The sequence below is a fragment of the Prinia subflava genome, chromosome 18, assembly GCF_021018805.1.
Source record: "Prinia subflava isolate CZ2003 ecotype Zambia chromosome 18, Cam_Psub_1.2, whole genome shotgun sequence".
Classification (NCBI taxonomy): Eukaryota; Metazoa; Chordata; class Aves; order Passeriformes; family Cisticolidae; genus Prinia; species Prinia subflava.
This window is the reverse complement of record NC_086264.1, coordinates 10,050,423-10,073,564: the sequence shown is the minus strand read 5'-3', so window position 1 is coordinate 10,073,564 and position 23,142 is coordinate 10,050,423. Positions and strand designations below refer to the sequence as shown.

The 23,142-nt window shown below is 44.6% G+C and overlaps 1 protein-coding gene across 1 annotated transcript; it reads left to right on the top strand.

The window, feature by feature from the left end:
* The first annotated feature begins 3,275 nt into the window (after positions 1–3,275).
* On the top strand, positions 3,276–22,392 carry SETD7 (SET domain containing 7, histone lysine methyltransferase). Its single transcript, XM_063415009.1, has 8 exons — positions 3,276–3,469; positions 7,641–7,770; positions 11,987–12,188; positions 13,077–13,266; positions 14,815–14,896; positions 15,508–15,625; positions 15,915–16,072; positions 16,644–22,392. Exons 1-8 carry the CDS (start codon positions 3,430–3,432, stop codon positions 16,822–16,824), a joined length of 1,101 nt encoding a protein of 366 aa, XP_063271079.1. The 5' UTR covers positions 3,276–3,429; the 3' UTR covers positions 16,825–22,392.
* The last annotated feature ends 750 nt before the right edge of the window (positions 22,393–23,142 follow it).

Here is a 23,142-nt window from a genome sequence, read left to right as displayed (position 1 = left end):
CTCTTTTGGAAGGTCTGCAGAAAAAGAAGCTGTGAGCTTCTAAAATTCTAGCAATACTTCAAATTATATGGCTGAGCATCTCAATACCTTACAGATATTAATTTATCTTCAAGGCAGGTATGCAAATGGGTTCCCACATCTTCACATCTACAGCACATGTGAGGCATGGAGAGAGAGAATAGTTTTCCAGTCAGTGAGAAGCACGTCAAGCTCAAGACTTTGTTCAGGCTTGCAGGAGGGTTAAGCACAGGCTTAAGAGAAATACTAGAAGTGATTTGCTCCTGCACACGCAGACATCAGTGGCAGTTCAGTAGACCTGAATCAGGGCAAAATGTTACGGAAAGCGTTGCCTGAAATGCCTTGTACTGGCTCTGTAGGGGGCCTGTCACACAGCCTAGAATAAATCCTTCATCAAAGGAGCATTTTGTCTGCCCTCAGGTCCAGTGATACCGCCAGCCTGGCATTTCAGAGGAAGAAAGGATTTGCCATCTACATTTTTAATTGAGAGTTAACCCAAATTTTGAGTTATTTTGAGCACTGTCCCTGTGCAGGTGGATGTGTGGATGTCCTTGCCAACAAGATAGGGGTACTCTAAGCAGAGGGCTTATTTTAATCTTCTCTTTGCATGGCTCTTGGTGCAAACTGCTCAGAATGCAGCCCTTCTGTCAGCACTAGATGTGTGCATATAAAACATTTACTGCTAGGCTGGCAGCAGCATCTGGGAGCATCAGTATTAGGAACAAAGTAGCGAGTGCTCTCAGCAGGTAGCGTGCACAGCTGCTTCCCAGCAGTGACTTTCGTTTTCTGCTGTTGCAGGGCACGGCTGACCTCACATTATCTGTGGGTTTGCACAGTGTCAGAACAGCCCTGACAATGTCAAAACAAGGTGGGGATGTGGAAGGAAAAAACCGGCAGGGAAAATTCTACCCAAGATGGATTGGTGTGAAGTAGTTGGCTCAGAGAACTTGGGAGGGCAAAAGCAGTTCCCAGTTCTGTATGATGGCAAACAAATTGTGTGTTGTTGAGGCATGTTTTGAACAGCAGCACAGAGAGTTTAAGCTATGACAATCCTACATGACTGGTATGCTGGTGCCTAGAAGAAATCTGCTTTTTCACAGGGGCTCTGTGAACACAGCGGCAGCCAAACATGGTGAGGATTCACAGCTGCAATTACAACCCCCTTATGGCCGTGCCTGTGTATACATCAGAGTTTCTTGTTCATTTTAGCATGGATTTGTAAAATTTATCTCTCTGCTATTTTTTTTTATAAGAAATATCAGGGGACCCTTGATGTAATAGAGGGCAAACTCACTCACTGATATGCTACCCAATGCCTTTGCAGGCACCTGGTATTAAACTCAGTGATGTGCACAGTAACACAACCATCTTTCTAATCCCTAATCTCTCCAGCCACAAGTGGGACTGGCAGTGACCTGAAGGACTCCAGCCAGCTTTCACTGCACTGCTGTCCAGAGGCTTGAAAAGGCTGCAAGACTGTTCAGGCTTGCAAATGGCACATCACTGGAAAACTACTGCAGTGTTATTTTCAGAGAGGAAATACTAAATATCAAACTCCTACTCAGAGAAATTACGTTAGAAACCACTATGTGGAGCCAGCCACTAATTATTTGGCAGATGAGAAAATGGGATTCAAACTAGTTGTTACTTGTATTTCAGGTGCCCCTGCTACCCCAGTAGCTTTTGCTTTACCTCTCTCAGAAGTCTAGACCTGATACGATTTGCTGTAAATCAGTTGCATAAAACCACCAGTGAACTTAGTAAAGTGATGCTGTGAAGCCAAAAAGACACATCCTTTCCCTGTAATGGAGAGAAAAGTCTCCACCACAGTTGCCATGCTTCCATCTACCTCATTTCTTATTTTACTTCCATCTAGTCTAAAGTCTGGTGGCCTGTGAAAAGAGTACTACAAGCTTCCCAGACTAAACAAGAGAACAGAGTGTAGCTCAAATGTCATTACTGACAACAACACGCTGTGGTTTGTGGAGTTCATCCGGCAGATGCAGAGCCTCTTTAGCCATTACATTAGGATGGAATTTGATTTAGAAAACAGAATAGCTTCTAGGTAATGTCTGTACTCAAAAGGCTGGGAAATATGATAAACTTCTTCAGTCTCAGGCATGGCAGGCAATTTCAAATGTTACGGAAGAGGACAGTAAGAAATGCACACACCAAGCACACCTTATGTGTCACACAAGGCTTTCTCCACTGATTAGCCATGAGAATTTATGGACTAAAAGCTCAAGCCCTGCTTTGCACTGCAAACTTTTCTCATTGTTTACTCCATTAGTTAAAATGTGAATGCTTCTCTCTGTTTCCAATATTCAGTTTAGAGGTTTTGTCTCAGACAGACAAATGAAATAGCAAGATGCAGGCACTTTTTGTTGGGGAAAAAAAAACCCCAAGGAAAGAAGAATCTCAAGAGTAACTCAGGTTTTTGTAGCAATGTGAGATCCATCTCTTTTATTCCTCCACTATCTCTGAGGAGAGAACTGAAATACAGAAGAGAAAAATTCTGACACCCTCAGCAGGCATCGAGCAGTATTTATTGTTTGATGCAGGCAGAAAGAAGCCATACAAAAAAGATGGGTGTTGTTGGTACTTGGAAATGAATGCAGTGACAGGACTCGAGGAAAGGCCTGAAGCTGTGTCAGGGCAGGTTTAGGTTGGATGTCAGGATAGGTTCTTCACCCATGAGGTGGCTGAGCAGGTTGAACTGGCTCCCCAGGGCAGTGTCACAGCACCAAGCCTGGCAGAGTTCAGAAGGTGTTTGTACAGTGCTCTCAGGCACGGGCTGTGACTCTTGGGATGTTGTAGGGCAGGAGTTGGACTCGATGACCCTAACGGATCCCTCCTAACACCGCATATTCCGTGATTCTGTGGTAAGAGCAGCAGATCAGCGGTCACTGGTGTGGGAATGGAGGAGTGTCCTGGAGCTGCCGGGGACCCTCCGGCTTTGTGAGGTGAACTGCAGCAACACCACTCGGGGTCAGCGGGCCGACAGATGGACAGCACGGAATGCGCTGGAGGACCAGCACCGAGCGGGCTGGCGTTCTCGTGGCCTCGGTGCCGCGTGTGGGGACACAGCCTCGGCCCACGCTGACCTCCCCGCGCCGTTATCTCGAGGGGGGATAACTCGCGGCTCTCCCCGCGCCGTTATCCCGAGGGGGGATAACTCGCGGCTCTCCCCGCGCCTTTATCCCGAGGGAGGATAACTCGCGGCTCTCCCCGCGCCGTTATCCCGAGGGGCGGGGCCGCCAACTCCCCGCCTCAGCCGCCGGGCCGTGTCCGGACGCGCCCCCAGGGCGGGGCGGGGCCCCTCCCCCGGGGCGTGCCGGAGGCGGGGCGTGGGGCGCGCGCCCCCGTGCCCGGTACCGCGGCTGCGCCTTGCTCGCGCCCGCCGCCGCCGCCATGGACAGCGACGAGGAGACGCTGGAGGAGATCGTGGAAGGTGCGTGTCCCCCGGCTCGGGGAGCGGGGCCGCCGGCGCCGGGCGTTGCTGCGGGAGCTGTGGGGGCGCGGGGCGCTGGCGGCGGCCGGAGCTGGGCTCCCGGGGTCGGGCGCAGCGCATGACATCAGTGGGCTTATGCAACGGACGGGCCGGGGCCGCGCACGTGGCGGAGTTGGGCCGGCGGCGGGGCCGGGGGCAGCCGGGGCCGCGCTGGCGCCGCGGCCGGGCGGGCGCTGTGGCTGCCTTCCGCCGCCGAGCGCCGCGGCCGCAGCGGGAGGCTCCGCATCCCGGACGCGGGGATGGCGGCTGCTCAGCTCTTACTGTCAAAAATAAGTCGTGACCGTGGCTTCCTGCCGCTGCTGTGCCCCCGTGCGGGCAGTGGCCTGCAGCCCCGGCTCCCTGGGCGGTGCGGCCGCTCCCCGGTCCTTCCCCCGGCGGCTGGGGGACATGGGCATGCCCATCCTTGGGGAGAGCCCAGGGAGCTGCAGTCATGCAAATGGAGAAAGGAGAAAGAAGAGCGACTCCAAGAAGACACTGTTGCCATATCCATGGGCAGCAGGGCTGGAGCCATCCGTAAGGGAGAGGATGGGCCACCTTATAGCTGCTCCTCTGTGGCGGCTCACCTCTCACGTGTGGATAACCAACCCTCGAAGAGTTCTAAACGCAGAGGCACATGTCCTCTGGAAGCGAATTGCTGGTGGAAACCTTAGCAGGCAGGGCTGCAGCTCCCCAGCGTGCTGTCATCCCGTGAGGCGTCTGAGAGCAGGGAAACAAAGCACGGCATCCCTGTGGGAAAGCACGGGCTCCCCAGAGATGCCGGGAGCAGCAGTCCGGGGTGTTGGGCTGATGGGGCAGGCAGCAAGGAGCTGCCTAAGCTGCGGGTCATGCCCGTGTTGGCCGTGTGTGCTGTGGCAGAGGGGCTGGGCCTCAAGGCGAGCTGCTCCGAGGAGGGTGCCTTGCCCGGCAGCTCAGTGTGACAGCAGATGTGAGCTCGGCAGCTGCTGCTCAGATTGACTGGGTTTGCTGCCTAAGAGCAGCTTTATCTAGAACATGGGTGTGAGGGAACGAGGCTCTGCTATGCATGGGGAGTGCTCTGTGCCCTCACAGATGTGCTTTTCCACTGCCTTTCCTCCTCAGATCTGTGGGTTGCAAGGAGTCATGGTTTTCCTCATATCGCAGATAAAGTGTTCTGCTCTATCCTGGATTTGTTTGGCATCTCCATGGGCTAAGGAGACAAATCTTTAAAGCCTCTTTTATTCAGCAGTGTATAAGAGTGTATGTGTTTTTCTGAGTGAGACAGAAGCAGGGTGCTCTTTGGGGGTGAATAGGATTTTGCACTTACCCAAGGAAGCTGGAAATATAGAAATCAGCACTTTTATTTATGTTGGGGGAGTTTGGTTTGTTGTTCTTATCCCCCAAACATCCATCCGGCATCTTTGTGGCCAGAATCTTTTATTGATGATGCATGTTATATGTCATCTGTTATAAGTAATAGTGATACCTACAGTAAAGGGCTTTTATCTTTGATTTGTGTACATCGTGGTTTCGGTAAGTGACTTCATTGTGAACTAGCCCCTCTTTGGGTAATTCCTTTTCTTGGAAAGTTCATTGTCTGAGCTTAAGAGGAAATCTTGGGAGGCCCTTACTGAAGCAACAAATGTGAGGTTTTACAATAATTTAAAAATGTGTTTAGACGTTTTGGGTTTATTTTTTGCAAATGGAGGAGAGTGGTGAGAAAGAAAAGTGGAACAGACTGCTCCCCATGAAATAATGAGGATTTTTTCCATTGACTTAATCTGAAACAGAATTAGAGCCAAAGGTCTCAGCCATACAGAAAAAAAGTTGTATTTATGTTACGAAACTCGAGAGTGCATTTTTTTCCCTTGTTGTTGACTGAGAGAGACTATTTCTTGTTTTGTTGCAGTGGTGGGGGCATGGTTTTATTTTTTTTTTAAATAAGGAGAAACTTCTAGCACTTTAGAATAATTGGATTCTTTGTATTGTGGCTGAGATTAAGACCCTGTATAGAGGCCATTGGATCAAAGCTGACCATTTAAATCTCTGAGGTAGTCTGTATCCTACTGTGCAAAAGTCCTGACGTGTTCTGTGCACAAGCGTGGCAGCTTTTGTGTTGGGCTTTGCATTCCAGCAAAATCTTGACAAAGCTGAATAGTCACAGAGAATAAAGTTGCAAGGGTTTGTTGTTGTTGTTTTGGGTATTTTTTAAAAATAGTATGATGTACCAATATTATCAGTGTATTTTTTTAATGCAAGTATTTTATAAAAGTTTTGCCCCTCTAGTGACAGGAAAACTGGTATTGTATTGTTTAGGGTTTGTTAACTTATACCAGTGTACCCTTCTATATTGATAAAACTTAATTTTAAAGGGTTTTAATTAGAACGATAAATGTTGACGTAGTTTTTGGTCTAAAAGAGGTGTCCATATCGGAGATGTTACTGACCTTTTCCTTAAATTGGTCATTAATTTATTGTTTATTAATATTCAACAATTAATAATAATTGGTTAAATTTAGCTAAAATTTGTCCTTTCTACAAAAAGGGGTGTCCTGACAGAATGGGAGGGAAAAAAGTTTTTCTTCTCTTCGGAAAGAGCAGCTTCTGTTTAAAGAGTTCCTCCTCAAAGTAATTAAAAGCCTTTAGTGATAGAGCTTTTTTCCTTCCACCTCCTGCTCTCTCTCTTTTTACTCCATCATTTCTCTCACTTGAACTAAGCAGTTGCCTGATTGGTTTTACTGGCTTAAACTTTTAACAGTTTTCAATCTACTTTGGAGCAGGGACTTGAAGTGAGAGCACAGTCATGAGCAGGTGTGAGAGAAGCTTGGTGGAGCATGCAGGGGAAGGGTGAGGGAGGGAATCCTGGCTCTTGGATGAGTTCAGATTCCTCGCTGCTGCTTTCTCCTGTACATTTTCATACTCAGTGCAGTCTGCACAGCTTGTTCCTCTCAGGGCACCAGACTCAAGGTCTGGCAGTACTGATGTGCCTCTTGTTGCCTGCCTCAGCCTGGGCTGTAAATCAGTGCCCCTCACACTGGAGTTTGTTTCTGCCTTTCCATACGTGTGATGAACCTTTTCAGTTCAGGGCAGGGAAGAGCTTCACCCAAAGCCTGCAGAAGTGTGTGCACACACTGTCTCTCACCTCTAATAGGCTGTGTGTGCATCACCAGGAGACCAGGGGAATCAGAGGGAATGTTTTAGTTACAGGCATGGAAGAGCATAAATATAGGCTAGCAGTTATTTATTTGACAGTTTTTAATGCAAAATTTATACCTGGTAAAATGTCACTGTGGGAGCTGTGGCATCCACTCAGGTGTGTGTCACACACACTGGCTCACACAGCTAAACCAGGCAAAAACCATCATTTAAAACACTTCTCTGTCATTTCCTTTGGCTTTGAAGAGGCAATTAGAGATGCAACAGGAGCCTGATTATGCTTTAACTTAGTAGAGTTGGCCGGTTATATTCAGTAAAACACAAAGTGCAGGTGAGGATCCAAGTATGTAGTCTCTGCTTTGCCTCTGTGCAACAGGGAATACTATAACAGGGAAAACTGATCTGGCTAAGGGTGGGAACAGGATATAAAGTGAACACATCAGAAAGGCACTGGACAATAGCATTTAAAATATTAAATACCACATTGACTGACATATTGCAAGGGCACAGCCTTATGGACATGACATACTTTTACTTCTTTAAATTCCTGTGAATACAGCTGCATGGTGGCACACCCACATTATCATAAGGCATGTGTTTATCAAAAGAAAAGATCAAACCTTTTCTTATCCTGTTCTTACCAATAAATACATGTTTTAGATAAAGGCTTATTATACTTTTGAAAATGCATATTAATACAAGTTAGAATAATATAAACCTTGTTTCTTTCAGAAACAAGTTTTGCTTATTATTCTCTTCCCTCTCCCATCTCTCATCCCTTTTCTTTTATCCTTTTATTTTTATTTTAAGCTGTGTGTTACACAAGTACAACCTTCAGTTGTACAGAATGTCTGATCGCTGTTCCTAAGAGCAATGATCTGAATTACTGTTCTGTACTAGGGAGCTACTGCATTTCAAGCAGCTACATAATGAGAGCAGGTTTAAAATCTTGTGTAGTAATTAATGTGTTCTGTTGTTCTTCATTTGGATTTTATTTCAGGGCATCTAGATGATGATGGGCTGCCACATGGATTCTGTACAGTGACCTATTCATCAACAGACAGATTTGAAGGGAACTTTGTGCATGGAGAAAAGAATGGCCGTGGCAAATTCTTCTTTTTTGATGGAAGGTACACTCTGACTCTTTGATTTTTCTTCTGTGTTCTTCCTTCTGCTTGTAGCAATGCAAAACTAATCTGCATTGATTGTGTGCTGCTGAGTTTGTGGATAAGATTTCTCATTAAAAACTGTAGCTGAAAAGTTTGCTGCTGCTGCAGCCATTCCTGTGGTGGCTTTGTGTGTAATGAGGTGCCTGTAGCTGTTTCCTGGAGGGAGAATGCAGTGGGGTGAGCTCTTCTAGCACTGTAAATCAGTTGTGAGCTGATTAGAAATCCTAAGAAGTGGGAGGTGGTCAAATCTGTTGAAAACCATGCTGACAGTGACTTGGACATTGAAGTTCATTACTTCAGGTGAACTTTGCCTTATGGAGCTACACAGAGAGTGCAGCTGGACCAGGAGCTCCCTGTGCCAGCCCTCACACACAGACACAGGACCTTGACAGAGGGGCTTGCCTTCTCCTTTGTCAAATCGTTTATCAGTTAAAGGACTGAGGTAAATACAGATTTGTTACCAACTCTAGTTAATACTCTACAAGCTGCTTGTGGCCTGATGTACTTTGAGAAAAGCCCCAATAATTTCCCTTCTTTTCACTGGGAATTGTGACACTGGAATCGGACTAGTCTGTGCCTGTGCATGTGTTTCCCTCTCTGGTCCTCATTACGAACACCTTGTGAGTCTTCCCCCCACCACCACGGCAGCATTCCTGTGTGCAGTTGCTCAGAGCCTCCTTGGAGGGAGCAGCAGTATAAAATGCCACGATTCTTCCTGGTTTTGCAGCTGTTGGTGACACTCTGAATAGCGGCTGTTAAGCTGACAGTCCTGCCGGGCCTGCTCTCTTCCTGCTCAGCAAAACTGGGAGCAGGAGCAGAGGTATTGTGCTGTCTCAGTGAGTCAGCTCCTTGTCTGTACTTGCCTCTGCACTTGCTTCATACTGGGGACTGTGGGGGTTTTTTCACAAGAAAGATAATATATTTATTCAGTTATGTAGAAAGTGATTAGGCCTCTAAGCTTGGATGAAGAAAAAGCCTTGCTGTTGTTGGTAATGGCCTTATTAAATCTTCTCTGAGTAACTGAAAATCAGCACTGCCCAGCAGCTGAGTTCTCTAAAATAGTTTTGGTTTAAGTTGTTAAACAGTGTCTCTATGGACACAGGTACATAATGTTTCTGTGCTGGTGGATGATTTCAGCACAGTGCTTGCTGATTGTACAGTCAGAGGAACTGACCCACTATTTTGTTGGTAGGGCTGCTCCTCCATGTAATCCAGGGTACAGGCAGCATTTAGTGGGAAGGGTCTGGTTGCTGCTGAGCCTTTTCTGTACTTAATATTGCCAACTCTTCTATTTTTCTTTTTTTCTTTCCCTCTCAATTTTCATAACCCTTAAAAAAACTAGAATAGCTGGCCACTGGTGACTTTAGGAACTGGCAGAATGAAAAATGCAAAAAATAGTCTGCAGTGTGGTTTTGGAAAAATGGGATGTTTTCATTAACTATTATATATTTTAATTTAGCTAAAGCAGTAGCTAATTACAGAAGATATAATTTATCTAGCTATGCCCAGCCAGCAAGACTGAGTTGCTTTCTGAAATGGATGGTTCAGGAATCACGATGTGTCATAAGAATGACCTGGCATAGAACAGGACATGCTGTTTCCATTAACTGTGCCATGGGCAGGGCTGAGTGCTCATGAAGATGAGCAATAAATATCAGAAGTGTCTCAAAACAGCTCTCCCCTTGCAGAGTCCTGTGCAGTAACTAGCTGGTTTCAGCACCCGTGGGTGTGTTTCCCTGGCAGGCTGCTGAGCAAAGGCTGACAGCTGTCCTGCTGTACCTCTGTCGTGGGGAGCAGCTGAGTCCTGTCCAATGCAGGGCTGGCTGCAGTGTAAGCATTCCCATTTTTTGGGGAATAGGACTGGCTGCCTGGCTGCCTTGTTTGGTCAAGGAAACTTCTCCCTTTACTGGAACAGCTGCCCCCTTCCTGTTGGTTATTTAAGGGAATGGAAACCTGGAATGAAATATCAGTTGGTTTTTTTCCTTCCCCTTCAAGAAAATGCAAAAAATCACAGCATATTCTTTAAGAGAAAGAAGTTTCACCTCTGGCATACTCTCTGCTTTGGATTGTGGAACTGAGCTTTCCTTGGTGCCAGTGGTTCTGGAGTGTACTTTGCAGAACATTTTGCACTATAAAGGCAGGCATGAGAGCTGTGCTTGGCACAGAGCTGCCCTTCCTCCTTAACTGGAAACTCTTGTAAGCTGACATCTCCCAGAACACAGCAGAATTATTATTTTTAGGGGAAAAGTTTTCAATATTCCCATGTAGAGGGAGCGAGAGATAAATGGATCAGTCTCTGTCAATATTAACTTAATCCCTGGAAGGATATTGGAGTAAGTATTTTAATGGTTTAATTTTTACTTAAGGAGTATCTTCAATCCCTTCTAGGCACGGTGGATAATGGGAAGATGGTACATCTGATAAATCTTGACTTTGGTAGAATTTATGTTGTCAGAAGTAGATCATCTGAGAAGCAAACCTGAGAAATAAAGGCTAGTTCAGGGTTTGTATTAAAAAGATTTTGCTTAGGGAAGACACAGAAGCTATTTATTCGTCTTTGTGCTGGTCAGGTCTTAGTTGCAATTATTTTGTCTGGCTGCAGACACCATACTTTGAGAGCTTAAAAAAGTGAAGTGGGGAGCAGGGTGGAAATAGCCCAGAAACTGAGAACAGCATAAAAGTTTCTGAACCTGACTTTTTAGGTGAGCTTGAGGGACATAGTCTTCTTTCTTAAGGTATAATCAGTTTGATTTCCTTAAGTGAGATGGATCTTTTGGTCCTGTTTGGAGCCTATTTGAAGTTTGAGTTACAGTAAAAGAAAATATATTCTTTCCAGGGCTGAAGCACTGTTGTAATTTAGCAAGGTTTTAACTTCAACTAGTGCAATCAGAGGTAACAAGACAGGATTTTTGGTGTTTTTCATTACATAAACTGGAGGTGGCTGCTTCTTTTAGAGAGTAATCCTGCATGTGCACACTATGTGTGTTGTCACTACAATGGAATTCAAATCTAGTGATCTGTGATAAATTAGAGGGGGAAGTGGCATCATTTATGGTTAAGTAAGGGCACTGGTTTCTGGTGGTTCCCTCATTCTTCCTGTGCTGTAGTGCCATAGCTATCTATGCAGGTCTGGAGCAAGAAATCCATTTGACTGAAAAGCAAAATAGTTTTCTTGCCCCTTGTTTTGCATCTGGTATGCACTGAGGCTTTTAGTGTAATGTATTTTCCCATGGAAACCTCATCCAGCTTGCCAAAATTATCTAAAAACAGAGCAGGAAGCTTTAGAAACGAGAAAGCAAATTCTGAAAAAACATTCCTTCCACAAATCTTGCAAATCTGTGTGGTAAAGCATGTGGAGTCATGTGCTCACAGACACTGTTTGGGCTTATACCTTAGATGTCTGCATCTGAAAGAGAATTATGCAGTGAAAATATGTGTATGCTGACAGCTGGCTGTTAGCTAAGTGTGCTGAAGTAAAAGCTAAACAAGTTGTGTTTCCTTACGCTAATCCTAACATGAGAAGAAAATACCTGAATAGACTCTGAATAGTTTTTATATTCAGATATACTTTTTATATTCAGATATATTTAAAAAATGAAGTTTTATGGTGATAGCAAAGGGTTTTCAAGACCAAACCAAAATGAAATATTTCTTTGTCTAAATCCAAGTGCAGCACTAGTTCTGTTTGACAGGCTGTGTTTGATTTTAAGAGAAATACGTGAAAAATGGCTGCTTTTAGTGGGGCCTGTACAAATTTCTGCTAAGTGTATTGCTGGGGAGCTGATGCTGAACTGTGGCAGGCTGCAGTTCGTGCCCTGTCACAGTTCACGTGTACAGCAGCTCAATTTTATCTCTCCAGAGACTTGTCAGTGAAGGTCCAGCAGGTAGAAAATCCTAATGTGAGAGTAGCCTGCTTGAGCAAGAACTTCTTCCACAGCAGTGTCCATTTGCTGGCTGTTCCAGCCTACAGAAAACACCAGTCCTGTGACTGAGCTGAGTGATGCTGTGCCCATGCAGCTCACACTGATGAAAGGGTGCTCTAAGCTGTTTTCTGCCTTTGGAGCTCCAGAGAAACAAATTCCTGGTTTTCACCTCGGCGTTCCAGAGCATTGAGGGTTTGGGTTCACCCCTGAGAGGTGAGCAGTTTCCCACTGCTGTTTCCTTCTCTCCTCCTCAGCACCCTGGAGGGGTACTACGTTGACGACGCCCTGCAGGGCCAGGGGATCTACACCTACGAGGATGGAGTGGTGCTCCACGGCACCTACGTGGACGGAGAGCTGAACGGCCCAGCCCAGGAGTACGACAGCGACGGGCGGCTCATTTTCAAGGGGCAGTACAAGGACAACATCCGACACGGAGTCTGTTGGATTTACTACCCGGTAAACCTGACCTCCTGCTCTCCTTGTTACCTGCTCTCCTTATTATCTCCTTTTCTCCCCAGCTGAAACAAATACCCACCGTGACCCAGCTATCCAAAAATCAGCACACACAGATCTGGGTGAAAGATCTGGGCATTCTGATTTAGATAATCGAACACAAAGTTAAAAGATTTTGATGTTGAATGTTTGCCCGGTAGATGAGATTCAGTGAGGCTACAAGATGCCTGTTCCAAACAACATAGAAAATTAGTTTTATCCTAACTGGAATGACTTCATCCAGGCTCTTCATGTGTCTGTTTCTCCCTCATTTTCATAATTTCACATCTGATCTTACTATTGCACGTCTTTAAAGTTGGTGAAAACCCTTTTTGTTTACTGAGGATGTTGCCTAGAAAATAGATCTTCCCAACAACATTAGAATGAATGTAAAAGCAAACTTTTACTTGAAAGCTTTTAGGTACTCAATATGGCACAAACTGCATGTGGTAGAGTAAATTCACCATTTTCTAAGGTTTGTTGATTACTATAACTATCATGTATTATCCAATTAAAAGGTTAGTTGATTAGGTAATAATTCATCGTGTTCTGCCCCACTGGAAGCTGTCCATAGGCTTCTTTTTCCTCACTTTTGTTATGTCAGGTCCAGATTCTGGTTGGAAAACAGAACATCCTTGTAGTTGGTACTCTTAATCTTGGAGATTAAGATTAAAGAATATTTTAGGAATGTAGGGGAAAAGGAATAGGAAAAAGTAATAGAAGCTACAGGCACATTTTTGCAATCTACAAAGCTATATATGCATGAAAATATAAAGAGCTAAAATCTTAGGTGTCAAGGATAGTGAAGTGTAACTAAATGCTTTGCCTTTTCTTTCTTGCCTGTGCTCTCAGGATGGAGGCAGCCTTGTGGGAGAAGTGAACGAAGACGGCGAGATGACCGGAGAGAAAATAGCCTATGTGTATCCTGATGGAAAGACTGCATATTCTGGAAGGTTCATAGATGGAGAAATGATAGAAGCAAAACTGGCAACTCTGACAGCTGTTGAGGATGGGAAACCTCAGTTTGAAGTAGTACCAGGCAGTAAGTTCAGCCAACACTAACTTGTGTTGCTGTGAGCAGCCCTTTGATGATCCCTGGAGACTGGCTGTGGTGACACAGGCTGTCAGTGAGGGGCCCTTTCTCCAAGGCACTGAGTGGGGCAGAGAGGAAGGTGCTCTTTGTCCTGGGAACAGATGGGAAGTGCCCCCTGCATGCTCAACTGCATTTCATGGCCCTTCTGTCACTCCTGTGCCCATGGGCACACTCCTGCCTGTCACACACCCTGCTGCCCTCGGTGCCAGAGGGAAACCTGCTCCCTTCCCCTGGTAATGGTGGCACAGCTACAGCCACAGTGAAATAACTGCAGGAGGAGAGGCAGGCCCTGGTTTGGCTGCAGCTCTGTCAGCTGGGTTTGTGCAGTCAGTGTTTGCAGTGTGAATGTTCTGGCACCTGCGTTGCTGGGCTGAGATGGGAGCTGGTGAACCAGATTCAGCCGTTGTGTAATGGTCTGATTCACCAGCACCCTTCAGGCTGGTCCTGCTGACAGAAAGTGGCTGTGAAGTGCACAGGGGTAAGGGTTGCCTTCCCCAGTGGCTTGAACCTGTGGTTCTTCAGCAGGTTTGTTGTTCTGAGGTGTGTGTGATGTTTTGGAGGAGTGGGGGTTAAACTGCAGTAACAAGCAGGGACTGTGCTAATGCATTTATTGCTCTGCCAGCAAAAATGGTGTCACTTGATATGAAATAGGCACATAAAGCTCAGTGAAAAGGTATTGACAAGCAAATGCTTGTGAGTGTATTTTTTGAACTGCTCAGTTATGATAGCAAGCCAAAATTTAACTTAAAACTTACTTTGTAAGAGGGTTCAGTTGTGCTTTGTAAATAGGATGAAGTTACACTCAGGAGGAAGCTGCCTTCAGCCAGAGCAGATCCTGGACACCAGGGGGAAATGCCTTATATCAAACTTATATTAATATTCTGTTCTGTGGGGCTTTTTCCCATCTTATTTCCACCTTCTTCCTAATCTATCTCCAAGATAGGCCTCTGGCATTTGGGAGAGGGATGTAAGAATATAATAGAGCTGTACCACTGGGCTGTTTATTAATGGCAAAAAATAAAGGACTGTAGCAAGGATGCTTTCTGATTACTAAATGTTATCTTCTGCCTGAAGTGGATTTGGACTAAAAAATAGTTCAAATTTGAAGTAATCAAGTTTTTGGGGTTTTTTTTGGGATTCTTAAAATGAGCTATCGAATATATCCTTTTAAATTTTGCTTTACTTTTAAATTTTATTTAGAGACACTAGGAGGGTCTGTTTTGCAAGAGTATCCAGTTCTCTACAAGTTGGTAATTTGAGAAACATATGCATCACCTTTTGTGTTAGTACTGTTACTCTAGAATGTTGAGGAGAAAAAGTAATCTAGAAGCAGTGTCTCACCTAAGGCTTTTTACAGGTGCAGTTTTTATGGTAGTGTAACATTTATTTTTTGCAGCCATTAAAATTTAATTTTTGACTGCTTGATTAAGTTAAAGATTGCATACTCTCACTACCACCAATTAGTTTATTTCCTTTGTTGATTTCTGATTTTTTTAGGCCCAGTATACAGTTTTGACAAATCTACTTCATCCTGCATTTCTACAAATGCCCTTCTTCCTGATCCTTATGAGTCAGAGAGGTAAGCTTGTTTTTCTTTTCCCCATATTTCTTTAATATTACATATACAGGGCCTAATTTTGCAAACCTTTTCTCATCTAAAACTTACAAGATGTTTGTAAAATGGAAGCCCTGTGTGTACCTCAGCTGTAGGTGCTTTCTGATACTCTGAAATATCTAAAGAAGTGATAAGTAAAACACTTGCTTTAATTTGCATCGAGTACTTGAAGATGTGATGCTTCTCCTTGAGAACTCTTGCTCCTCAGTGCATGTTCATACCAGCAACCCAGCTTGGTGGGGACTCCTGGGGTTCTGATGTGTTATTGAGGGTGTTCCTGAATTGAAGCCATCATTGTGGAGTAATAGGAGATTGGCATCCTAAAAAAAATTAAAATTTCAAAGTCAGCCCAAACTGCCCACCAAATCACAGTTTTGACAAAGTAGAGAGAACATATGGAAAAGAGGAAAGAAAGGAGTTCCATATAGAGGTTTTGAATAATAATTAGTAGTAGTTGTTGTTGTTATTGGCTTTATTGTTATGCTGAAATATTTGGCTTTATCCCAGTAGTGTTGTACTTCTTGAAAATTGAAGCTGCAGCCAGTCACTGATTCCATGCCTTGTTCCTCTTGTAGGGTGTATGTGGATGTGTCTCTCATTTCCAGTGCTGGAGAAGGACTGTTTTCTAAAATAGCAGCAGAGGCCAGTACGGTGATGTCCTTCTATAACGGAGTGCGAATTACACACCAGGAGGTAAAGAAAAGAAAAAAGTCAGTCTGCATTCCATTGTTCCTCCTGAAATCTTCTTTTCATAGTCGGATCTTACACCCACTGCCTCCCCACTTTTGATTTGACATGGTGGAGTTTAATTGAAGGAAAGTGCATGCTCACCTATGTATAGATTTTAAAAGTGTGGGTTGTTTTTTCTAATGACATACACCCACAAAAAGTTTTATTTGCCTATATTTTGAAGGTTGGGTTTCAAACTGCTGACAAAGTTGACCCCTCCACACAGACATTGGATTTTTGCCTTGCAAACTAGGTAGACAGCAGAGACTGGGCCCTCAATGGAAATACAATATCCCTGGATGATGAGACAGTCATAGACGTGCCAGAGCCCTACAACCACGCTGCCAAGTACTGTGCCTCGCTGGGGCATAAGGCCAACCATTCCTTCACTCCTAACTGCACCTACGAGCCGTAAGTACAGCCTGGGCTTCAGGGCAGGAGCTGCAGCCCTGCTCTCTGGGCTCACAGGGGTCCCTGGGCTGCCTGAGGACCAGTGGAGGGCTGGGAGTAAAGAATTGAGGCACTGAAGGAGTCTCTGCTCACCTAGGCTGAGTTGGAAGTGGGCTGGCATTATGTTTGTGTTAGTACTGTTGCTCTAGAATGTTGAGGAAAAAAAGTTAATCTGTTCTCTCTGTTCTGGCATTGTGGCTGCTTGGGACTTACACCATGGAGTATCTTGAAGTTTGCAGCTTGTTAGTTTTGTCATGAACTTTGAGTTGCTTTGTGACTGTAAAATGCATGATCACAGCTCTGTAAATCCTGGGTTGGCTAGATCTGCACTGTTTTTACTGAACTGCCAGTGCTTTGATAAATCAATATTTTTGCTTGTGTTCTTAAATCTTTATGAGGCTGACTCAGGTCTGCTAATTCAATGTCAGATTATGCAGTATTGCTCTGAAGCGAGTGAATTGTGGAACTGTCAGAGGGGCTGGCAGAGGATGTGAGCTGGCAGAGCAGCCTAGCAGAGGTGTTTGTTCCCTAGGTTTGTTCATCCTCGTTTTGGGCCCATCAAGTGCATCCGCACCATCAGGGCTGTGGAGAAGGACGAGGAGCTGACAGTGGCTTATGGCTACGACCACAACCCTGTGGGGCAGAACGGGCCCGAGGCCCCCGAGTGGTACCAGCTGGAACTGAAAGCTTTCCAGGCTGCCCAGCAAAAGTGACATGGGAGCACCTTCTCCGTTCAGCAAACTGAAACAGAAACTTGGATCTATGCACTACCTTTATACTCGAAACTGGACAACCAGGGATTGTTCATGCTGTTGCATCATAACCTTGCATTCTGTGTTAAGAGATAAGTTCCTTGGATACTAACTAGGTTTGACCGTGTTACTCATAGCAGATTTAAAAATTAGCTAGCATTGCACCAGTCTTATCTGAAGAAATTATTTAATATTCTATACAAGATGTGGTATTCTTTGGTAGCTTCTGCTTTTGCACCATATGCAAAGATGCCAAAAGACTAGAAAGAAACTAAAATGGGTGTATCGTTCACTTTTAGTCGGCAGACTTAGTGTTGCTCTCTATCTGCCTAGGCATTATTGTGCAACTGCATTTTGCATATATGCCACTTGTGATGATAACAGTAATATTTTGATATTCTCTAATAGTAGCATAATTTTGCCTTTTTAAACCTTTGATCTGAATCTTGCAATAGAGCAGTTTATTTATTATCATATAGGAGGCTGGGTTTTAACTCCCCTTTCCTCTTGTCTGAACGTTGTTCTTTCTACAAATCCTCTTTTGCAGGAGAAAATCCTTTCTAACTAGTGGAAAGGCTTGTGTGTGTATGTGAGAGTGCTGTGTGTTGGTCTCTGTGGCTCTCTAAATAGTATAGCAACATGTCTAAACCTAATATTTATCTAGCCTGTATGGCTGGCTTATTTTATTTAATTTATTATTATGACATGCAAATGAAGCTGTTCTTTGCATGAGGATTTTGTGAAAAGGAGAAGACAGATTTGCTGTTGAAAGACTTCCAGGAGTACCCGTTCTGGAAGGCAAGCACATGACTTGCATCAGTGTTCATGGGCTGGTTTGTGTATTTAACCTGTTCAAGTGGCCAGTTCTCAAGGCAAGAAAAGATGCTTGGGTCTCCCACGGATTCTCTGAAGGAGGTGCATGTTTTTGGGGGCAGGCTGTAGTCCTTGGTGAAGGAGAGCTGTATCTTTTCTGTGTTCACTTGGCAGAACAGCATAGCCTTATAGCCATCTTTTAGTAGTTCTGGTTTATGGCACAGTGAATTAATATAATATGAGGTATCAAAATGAGATTTTTTTTACAAAAGAAAAGATATTAAAAGATTGTTTTTGAAAGACAAACAATGAATGTAAAAACATCACTCTGCGCATATTTATAAACAGCATTCAAATCCATAGCTTTGTTGCAGCCAACAGTGGGGGCTTGTGAATATTCATCTGCAGGGTTGTGTTCTGGGAAAACTGTGGTTTGTCAGATACTGTACTGCTCTTGCCTAATGCTGTGTAAGAGAGAAAAAATGTATTGTCTCAGTCTGGATACTGGGGCCTTTCTGAGACTCTGACGTTCTCTTTTGGGTTTAGCAGCTTAGGAGAAACTCAAATGCATTTGCAACACTTTCTTTAAATGTTTGTAGTTTTAAAAAGTTTGTATATATGTAACATAAATGATTTGGGAATCAGACCTTTTTATTGCAAGACATTTTGGTTGCTTGAATTGTTGGAGGTGTCTGGGAAGCTGGGCAGGGAGAATGTCTTGGGTACCTGCAGGTGGAAGGATGAGGCTGCTCTTATGTGCAGGCAAATCTTTGCTTTGGTACCTGAGGAAAGTTAGGGATTACTCATGAGAACCTGGGGCTCTGTTTGGTCCCTGTGGCTGCTCACAAACATTTTCCATCACCTCATCATTTCAGTGTGCACAGAAGCTGCTCTGTGCGTGTGCTGGGGACAGGCAGGCTCAGGGTATTGTGACACTCTTTCAGCAGTGATCTGCACAGGAGCTGTGACCCTTCCCATCTCCTCGTGCTTGACACTCAGGTCACAGCTCCACGTCTCATCCACGGCAGAGGTGACAGCTCAGGGACTCACCTGAGTGTGCAGAGACCTCACAGGTGAGGGAGAGCTGGCAAAGGTCAGTCAGCTGCTCAGCTTCAGTAAATGATTCTCCAAAAGAAATATGCATGACTTCATCTTTCCCTACCTGCCCTTAGGTGGTTATTTTGGGTCATCAGCCACTTGCAGGAAAGGAGGGAGCTCTTATGTGTGTCTTGGGGATTATTGTGCCAGGATCATGAAGTTTACACAGCTGAGGCTCGAGTTTAGGTGCAGGAAAGAGCAGAGGGAGGATGTGGCTGAGCCCTGCTGGGAATGGATGGTAACTCCTTCCACAGTCTTGATAACCTGCTGTGGACTGCTGGCCTCTCTGTGCTCACTGGGGAACTGTGCTTGAAATGTTCTGATCTCTAGAACTTCTTTCCCTTCATTTCTGATCAGTCTCTGATTCCTCTGCTAATCTCTTTTGTGTGGAGTTGCTTTTAGTAGATTTGTCAGTCTTCATACTGCCTGATTTTGAGATAAATAGAATATAGGTGCTCTTTGTGCATCAGGCTAGAAGATTGTATCATAAAACAGGGAAATTCTAGGGGAAAAAAAAGGCACTGAGGTGTCCTGTGTCTTCTCAAAAAATTAGGTGAGAGTCAAGCAGATTCTTTTGTACACGTGTGTAGCCTGATAGGTAGCATGCCACAGCCGTGGCTGTTATCTCTGTTACCTCTGCTGTCCTTCTCAGCTCTGTAAAAACTGTTGGTCTTTCTATAGCTCCCTTCTTCAGCGACCAACCTTCTGTAAAAGTTGTGATTACGGAGCTGCTTTGGCTTGATTCAGGACCAAGCCTTTTAACTCTTGTTTTCTCTCTCCTCCTGGTCTGTTAGAGTGGAGGTGGCTGGGAGGGATTTTGCCACTGGGTGGTGAAAGAGCTCAGTGTGTCCTTCAGAGGTGTGAGCTGCCATCCCCTGGTTCAAACACAGCTTAGTTACACAACTCCAAACAATGCCTTAACAGGTCAGTGTGCTTCTGGGGCTCGCTAGAGAGCAGGAGCAGCTTCACAGAGCTCCTCATATCCACAGACACCACACCCACCACGGTGTTCATCTGGGGCAGGGGAAGCACCACCTTACACAGCAGCTTCTCGGGTCTGTAGGACGCAGCTGACTGCTGGTGAATATGCAATAAGTAAAGAAGCTCCACTTCTTAGTCTGGCCAAAGACCTTTCCTGAAGCTGGGAGGAGAGCTGATGCTTGTCAGCTGGGCCTGAGTGAGCTGCTGGCTCTCAAGATACCTGTTTTGACTAAAAAATAGCATGGGAAAACCTGGGATTGCTGCATTTTTCAGGTGCAGATCAGTTCCCAACATCTGGCTTTAGTCTCCAGTGCTGCTCGTGGCTTCTCTGTGATGGGAGAGTTATTTGAGCTCCTTTCTGAGAAGTCTGTATCACCCTGTATTAGGAAGCTACTGATTGCCTCTTTAAAAAAAGAATTAAAATCTGAAGTGGATTTTCCTGCGATGGCAGCACAGGGTTTTCTCATCAATAATATAGAAGTTTTGTTTTCTGGAAGTGGCTACTCTCGGAGATGAGAGCCGGAAAAGTTGCAACTGAGAGCTGCCTGCAGCTGGGGTCACTCCACTGGATAAGAAGGAAAAGGAAAAGGGCTTTGGCCATGGAGGGGGTGTCTGAAGTTGAGTCTTGTGCTATAATTCTACTTTTGGGGATCCTGATTTTCTTTTAATAAACCTGAAAAGGCTTTTTTCCTTTTTTTTTTTTTTTTAATAGTAATTATATAAAACTAACCCTACATAAATACCTGTAAATCTTGACTGCAGAAAAAGACAAAGGAAATGCATGGAAATAGCTGTTCAGCTGTGAGAGCTTTTTGACTTTTTCCGCAGTTGCTACGATAGCTCCTAGTGTCTCCTGGGATGGCCCATGCTTTGAATCAGGTCCTGGAAGGGTTTTGGGAGCTCTGGGAGGCCATGGGGTGAGGCTGTGTGTTTTGGGGGTGACCAGGCAGGCTTCTCCTTGGCACAGCCTTCCCGGAGGCAGAAGCGTTGCACACAGATGGCAGTGGGTTTTTTCCCCAGGGGTCTTGTAGCATGTTGCTAGAATCTAGAAGCAATGTGCTACAAGAAGCAGGAGCTCTGTTGGGGATTTCTCACCCTTTGTCAGGCTCTGGAGGAGCAGAGTAGCCAACATATCCCATCTGGTAAGAGAAACTGAGAAATTACAGAAATTGCCCCTTTTTTGTGTCCTTCCCAGCTGTGTGCCCTTGTCCCCCAGTCAAAGCAGTGCTCACCACCTGGGCTGTGCCAGGGGTGCAGCAGTTGAGACCTCTGTCATTTGTGTCCTTCCACTCAGTTTGATGGTGTTTAGGAGAACGCTGCTGTTCCATGTAAAACATTACACAGAGCTGAGGATCTGCTGCTTTGTTCTCCTGTGGCCCAGCAGAACTGCTGGAGCCGTGGGTGCCTGAGGACTTCACCTCCAAGCACTTAAAAAAACCAAATTGCTTTGGTACTGAGGTATCTGCTCACATGCTGGGGTGCTGCCTGTTCCTCACTTGCACTGCTGTGCCAAGAGCATCCAGGCGAGGAGAGCAGGCGTGGGAGCAGCTCCATCTGCCAGTGGGGATGGGCTTCACCTGCAGTGAACTTGTTCCTTTTGCTTCATGGAACGGAAACATGAGAACTGTATTTTTGGACAAAGAATTTATAAGGGATTTTGGGGGTTTTTTTTAAGGAAAAACAAAAGGTGCAAGATTAAGTGCATGTTTACTTGCCCCAGATCAAAGGTTTTGAGAATACTAAGGTCACTCTTCCTTGAATGGACCATCCATTGGGCAGTGGAACTTCCTGCCCTTTTCCTCTTTACCATTTTATTGTAACTCTCTTCTTTCCCCCAGGAGAAATATCTATACAAAAAATATAAGCAATTAAATGTTCAAGCCATAAAATTATGAGTGTGGGAAGACCCGCTTTACAGGTTTTAACATTTGTATGTAAAATGTTGTTTGTATGAAATATTTTCATGGTAGAATGAATATTTAAACACAAAAGTTTCAGTAAGATCTAAACCAGATTTAAAGGGATGTCTTTTTGTAAGATGCAAGTGTAATTGAATACCAGTAAGTAGATTTGATTTTATTTTTTTTTAAGAGGAGATGCAACAAATGATCCTTACAATTGCAAATTGTTGTTTCTGCTATTTGGGGGAGTATTTATGCAGCATTACATGCAGCCGCCATAAATAACTGCAATAGCAAGGCTAGTCACATTTTCAAGATGTACCTCTCAGCTTGTCTCCTCATGATACAAACAACCCATCCCTCCTTTCTGTAGACTCCCTTCTAGAAAACTTTTCCTACTGCAGCTGTAACAAATTTAACGAATTTACTTCTGAGCTAAGAACCAGACTAAAATTGTGTATTACTTAACAGTTTCTGCTGGGCCTTCTGCTGTTTTAATACTCTTTAGCCCATAATTAGTGGGTGTCTCTGTTCTGAAGAACTAAGTGCTAAAGAATAATCTTTGGGGTAAGCTTGTACATGTGTTAACAGTTAACCCCGGAGTGTTTAACTTGTGTACAGTACTTGATAGGTGTTTTATGACATTTGTACTCGAACTATGAGCCTTACTGAACATCTGTAAGTTTATTCATGACTTTTAAAAAATGGATAACTCTAAGAAAGATGTTTACATGAATGATGATTGCCCTTCCTTTGATGTTATGAATGAGGTTTTTATAGTGTGTTTGGGTGTATGTGCAAGGAAGCAAGAAAAGTGTTTCTGGGGAAAAACAGACTTGACAAACATTTGTAATAAGTGAATTTTAAAGATTGCTTTAATTGCGCTATGAAGGCAATGCAAAAATAAAATATTCAACAGAAAACCATTGCCTCTCCTTATTACTTGTGTTACTTGTGTAACAAGGTCGCAGTTTTGAGCATCCTCTGACCTCTCCCCCTTCCCTGTGTCCTGTGTGACCACAGTTTTTGCTGATGCACAGGAGCAGGATTTTACACAGTTAACACACATCTAGTTATGTAAATAGTGAATGACACCTGAATTTCACCTAGTGAAATTCACCTAAATAGTGAATGGCACCACTTGCTGGTTTTTTCTGCCACCTCTGCTGCTTTTCTTACTCCTCTTTTTCAGTGCACATAACATGGACTTCACTTGTGTTGTGGTATGGAAGAACCTCCGTCCCAAAGTTCATTAACTGTTGTTTTAAAGCGTGGTGTATTCTCCTCTGAGGCAATGGGAAGGTGCAGCAGGGTCCCTTCCAGCCAGGTAACCTATTCCTCTGTCTCCTAATTCCCTAAGTCCTGCTGGGTGAGTGGTGAGGAAGGGAGCACGCTCTCAGTGCTGCCCTGACTTCCCTCCTGTGTGACCCCGGCTGCTGAGGTGACTGAGCTCTCCTGCCTGTGCTGGGTGTAGGTGCAGTGGGTT

Bases quoted from the DNA above. Each gene is read 5' to 3' on its own strand.
- SETD7 (XM_063415009.1), top strand. From the start codon at position 3,430: ATGGACAGCGACGAGGAGACGCTGGAGGAGATCGTGGAAG. The intron at 12,189-13,076 runs GTAAACCTGACC...CTGTGCTCTCAG, and splicing joins TCTGTTGGATTTACTACCCG to GATGGAGGCAGCCTTGTGGG. The intron at 13,267-14,814 runs GTAAGTTCAGCC...TGATTTTTTTAG, and splicing joins GTTTGAAGTAGTACCAGGCA to GCCCAGTATACAGTTTTGAC.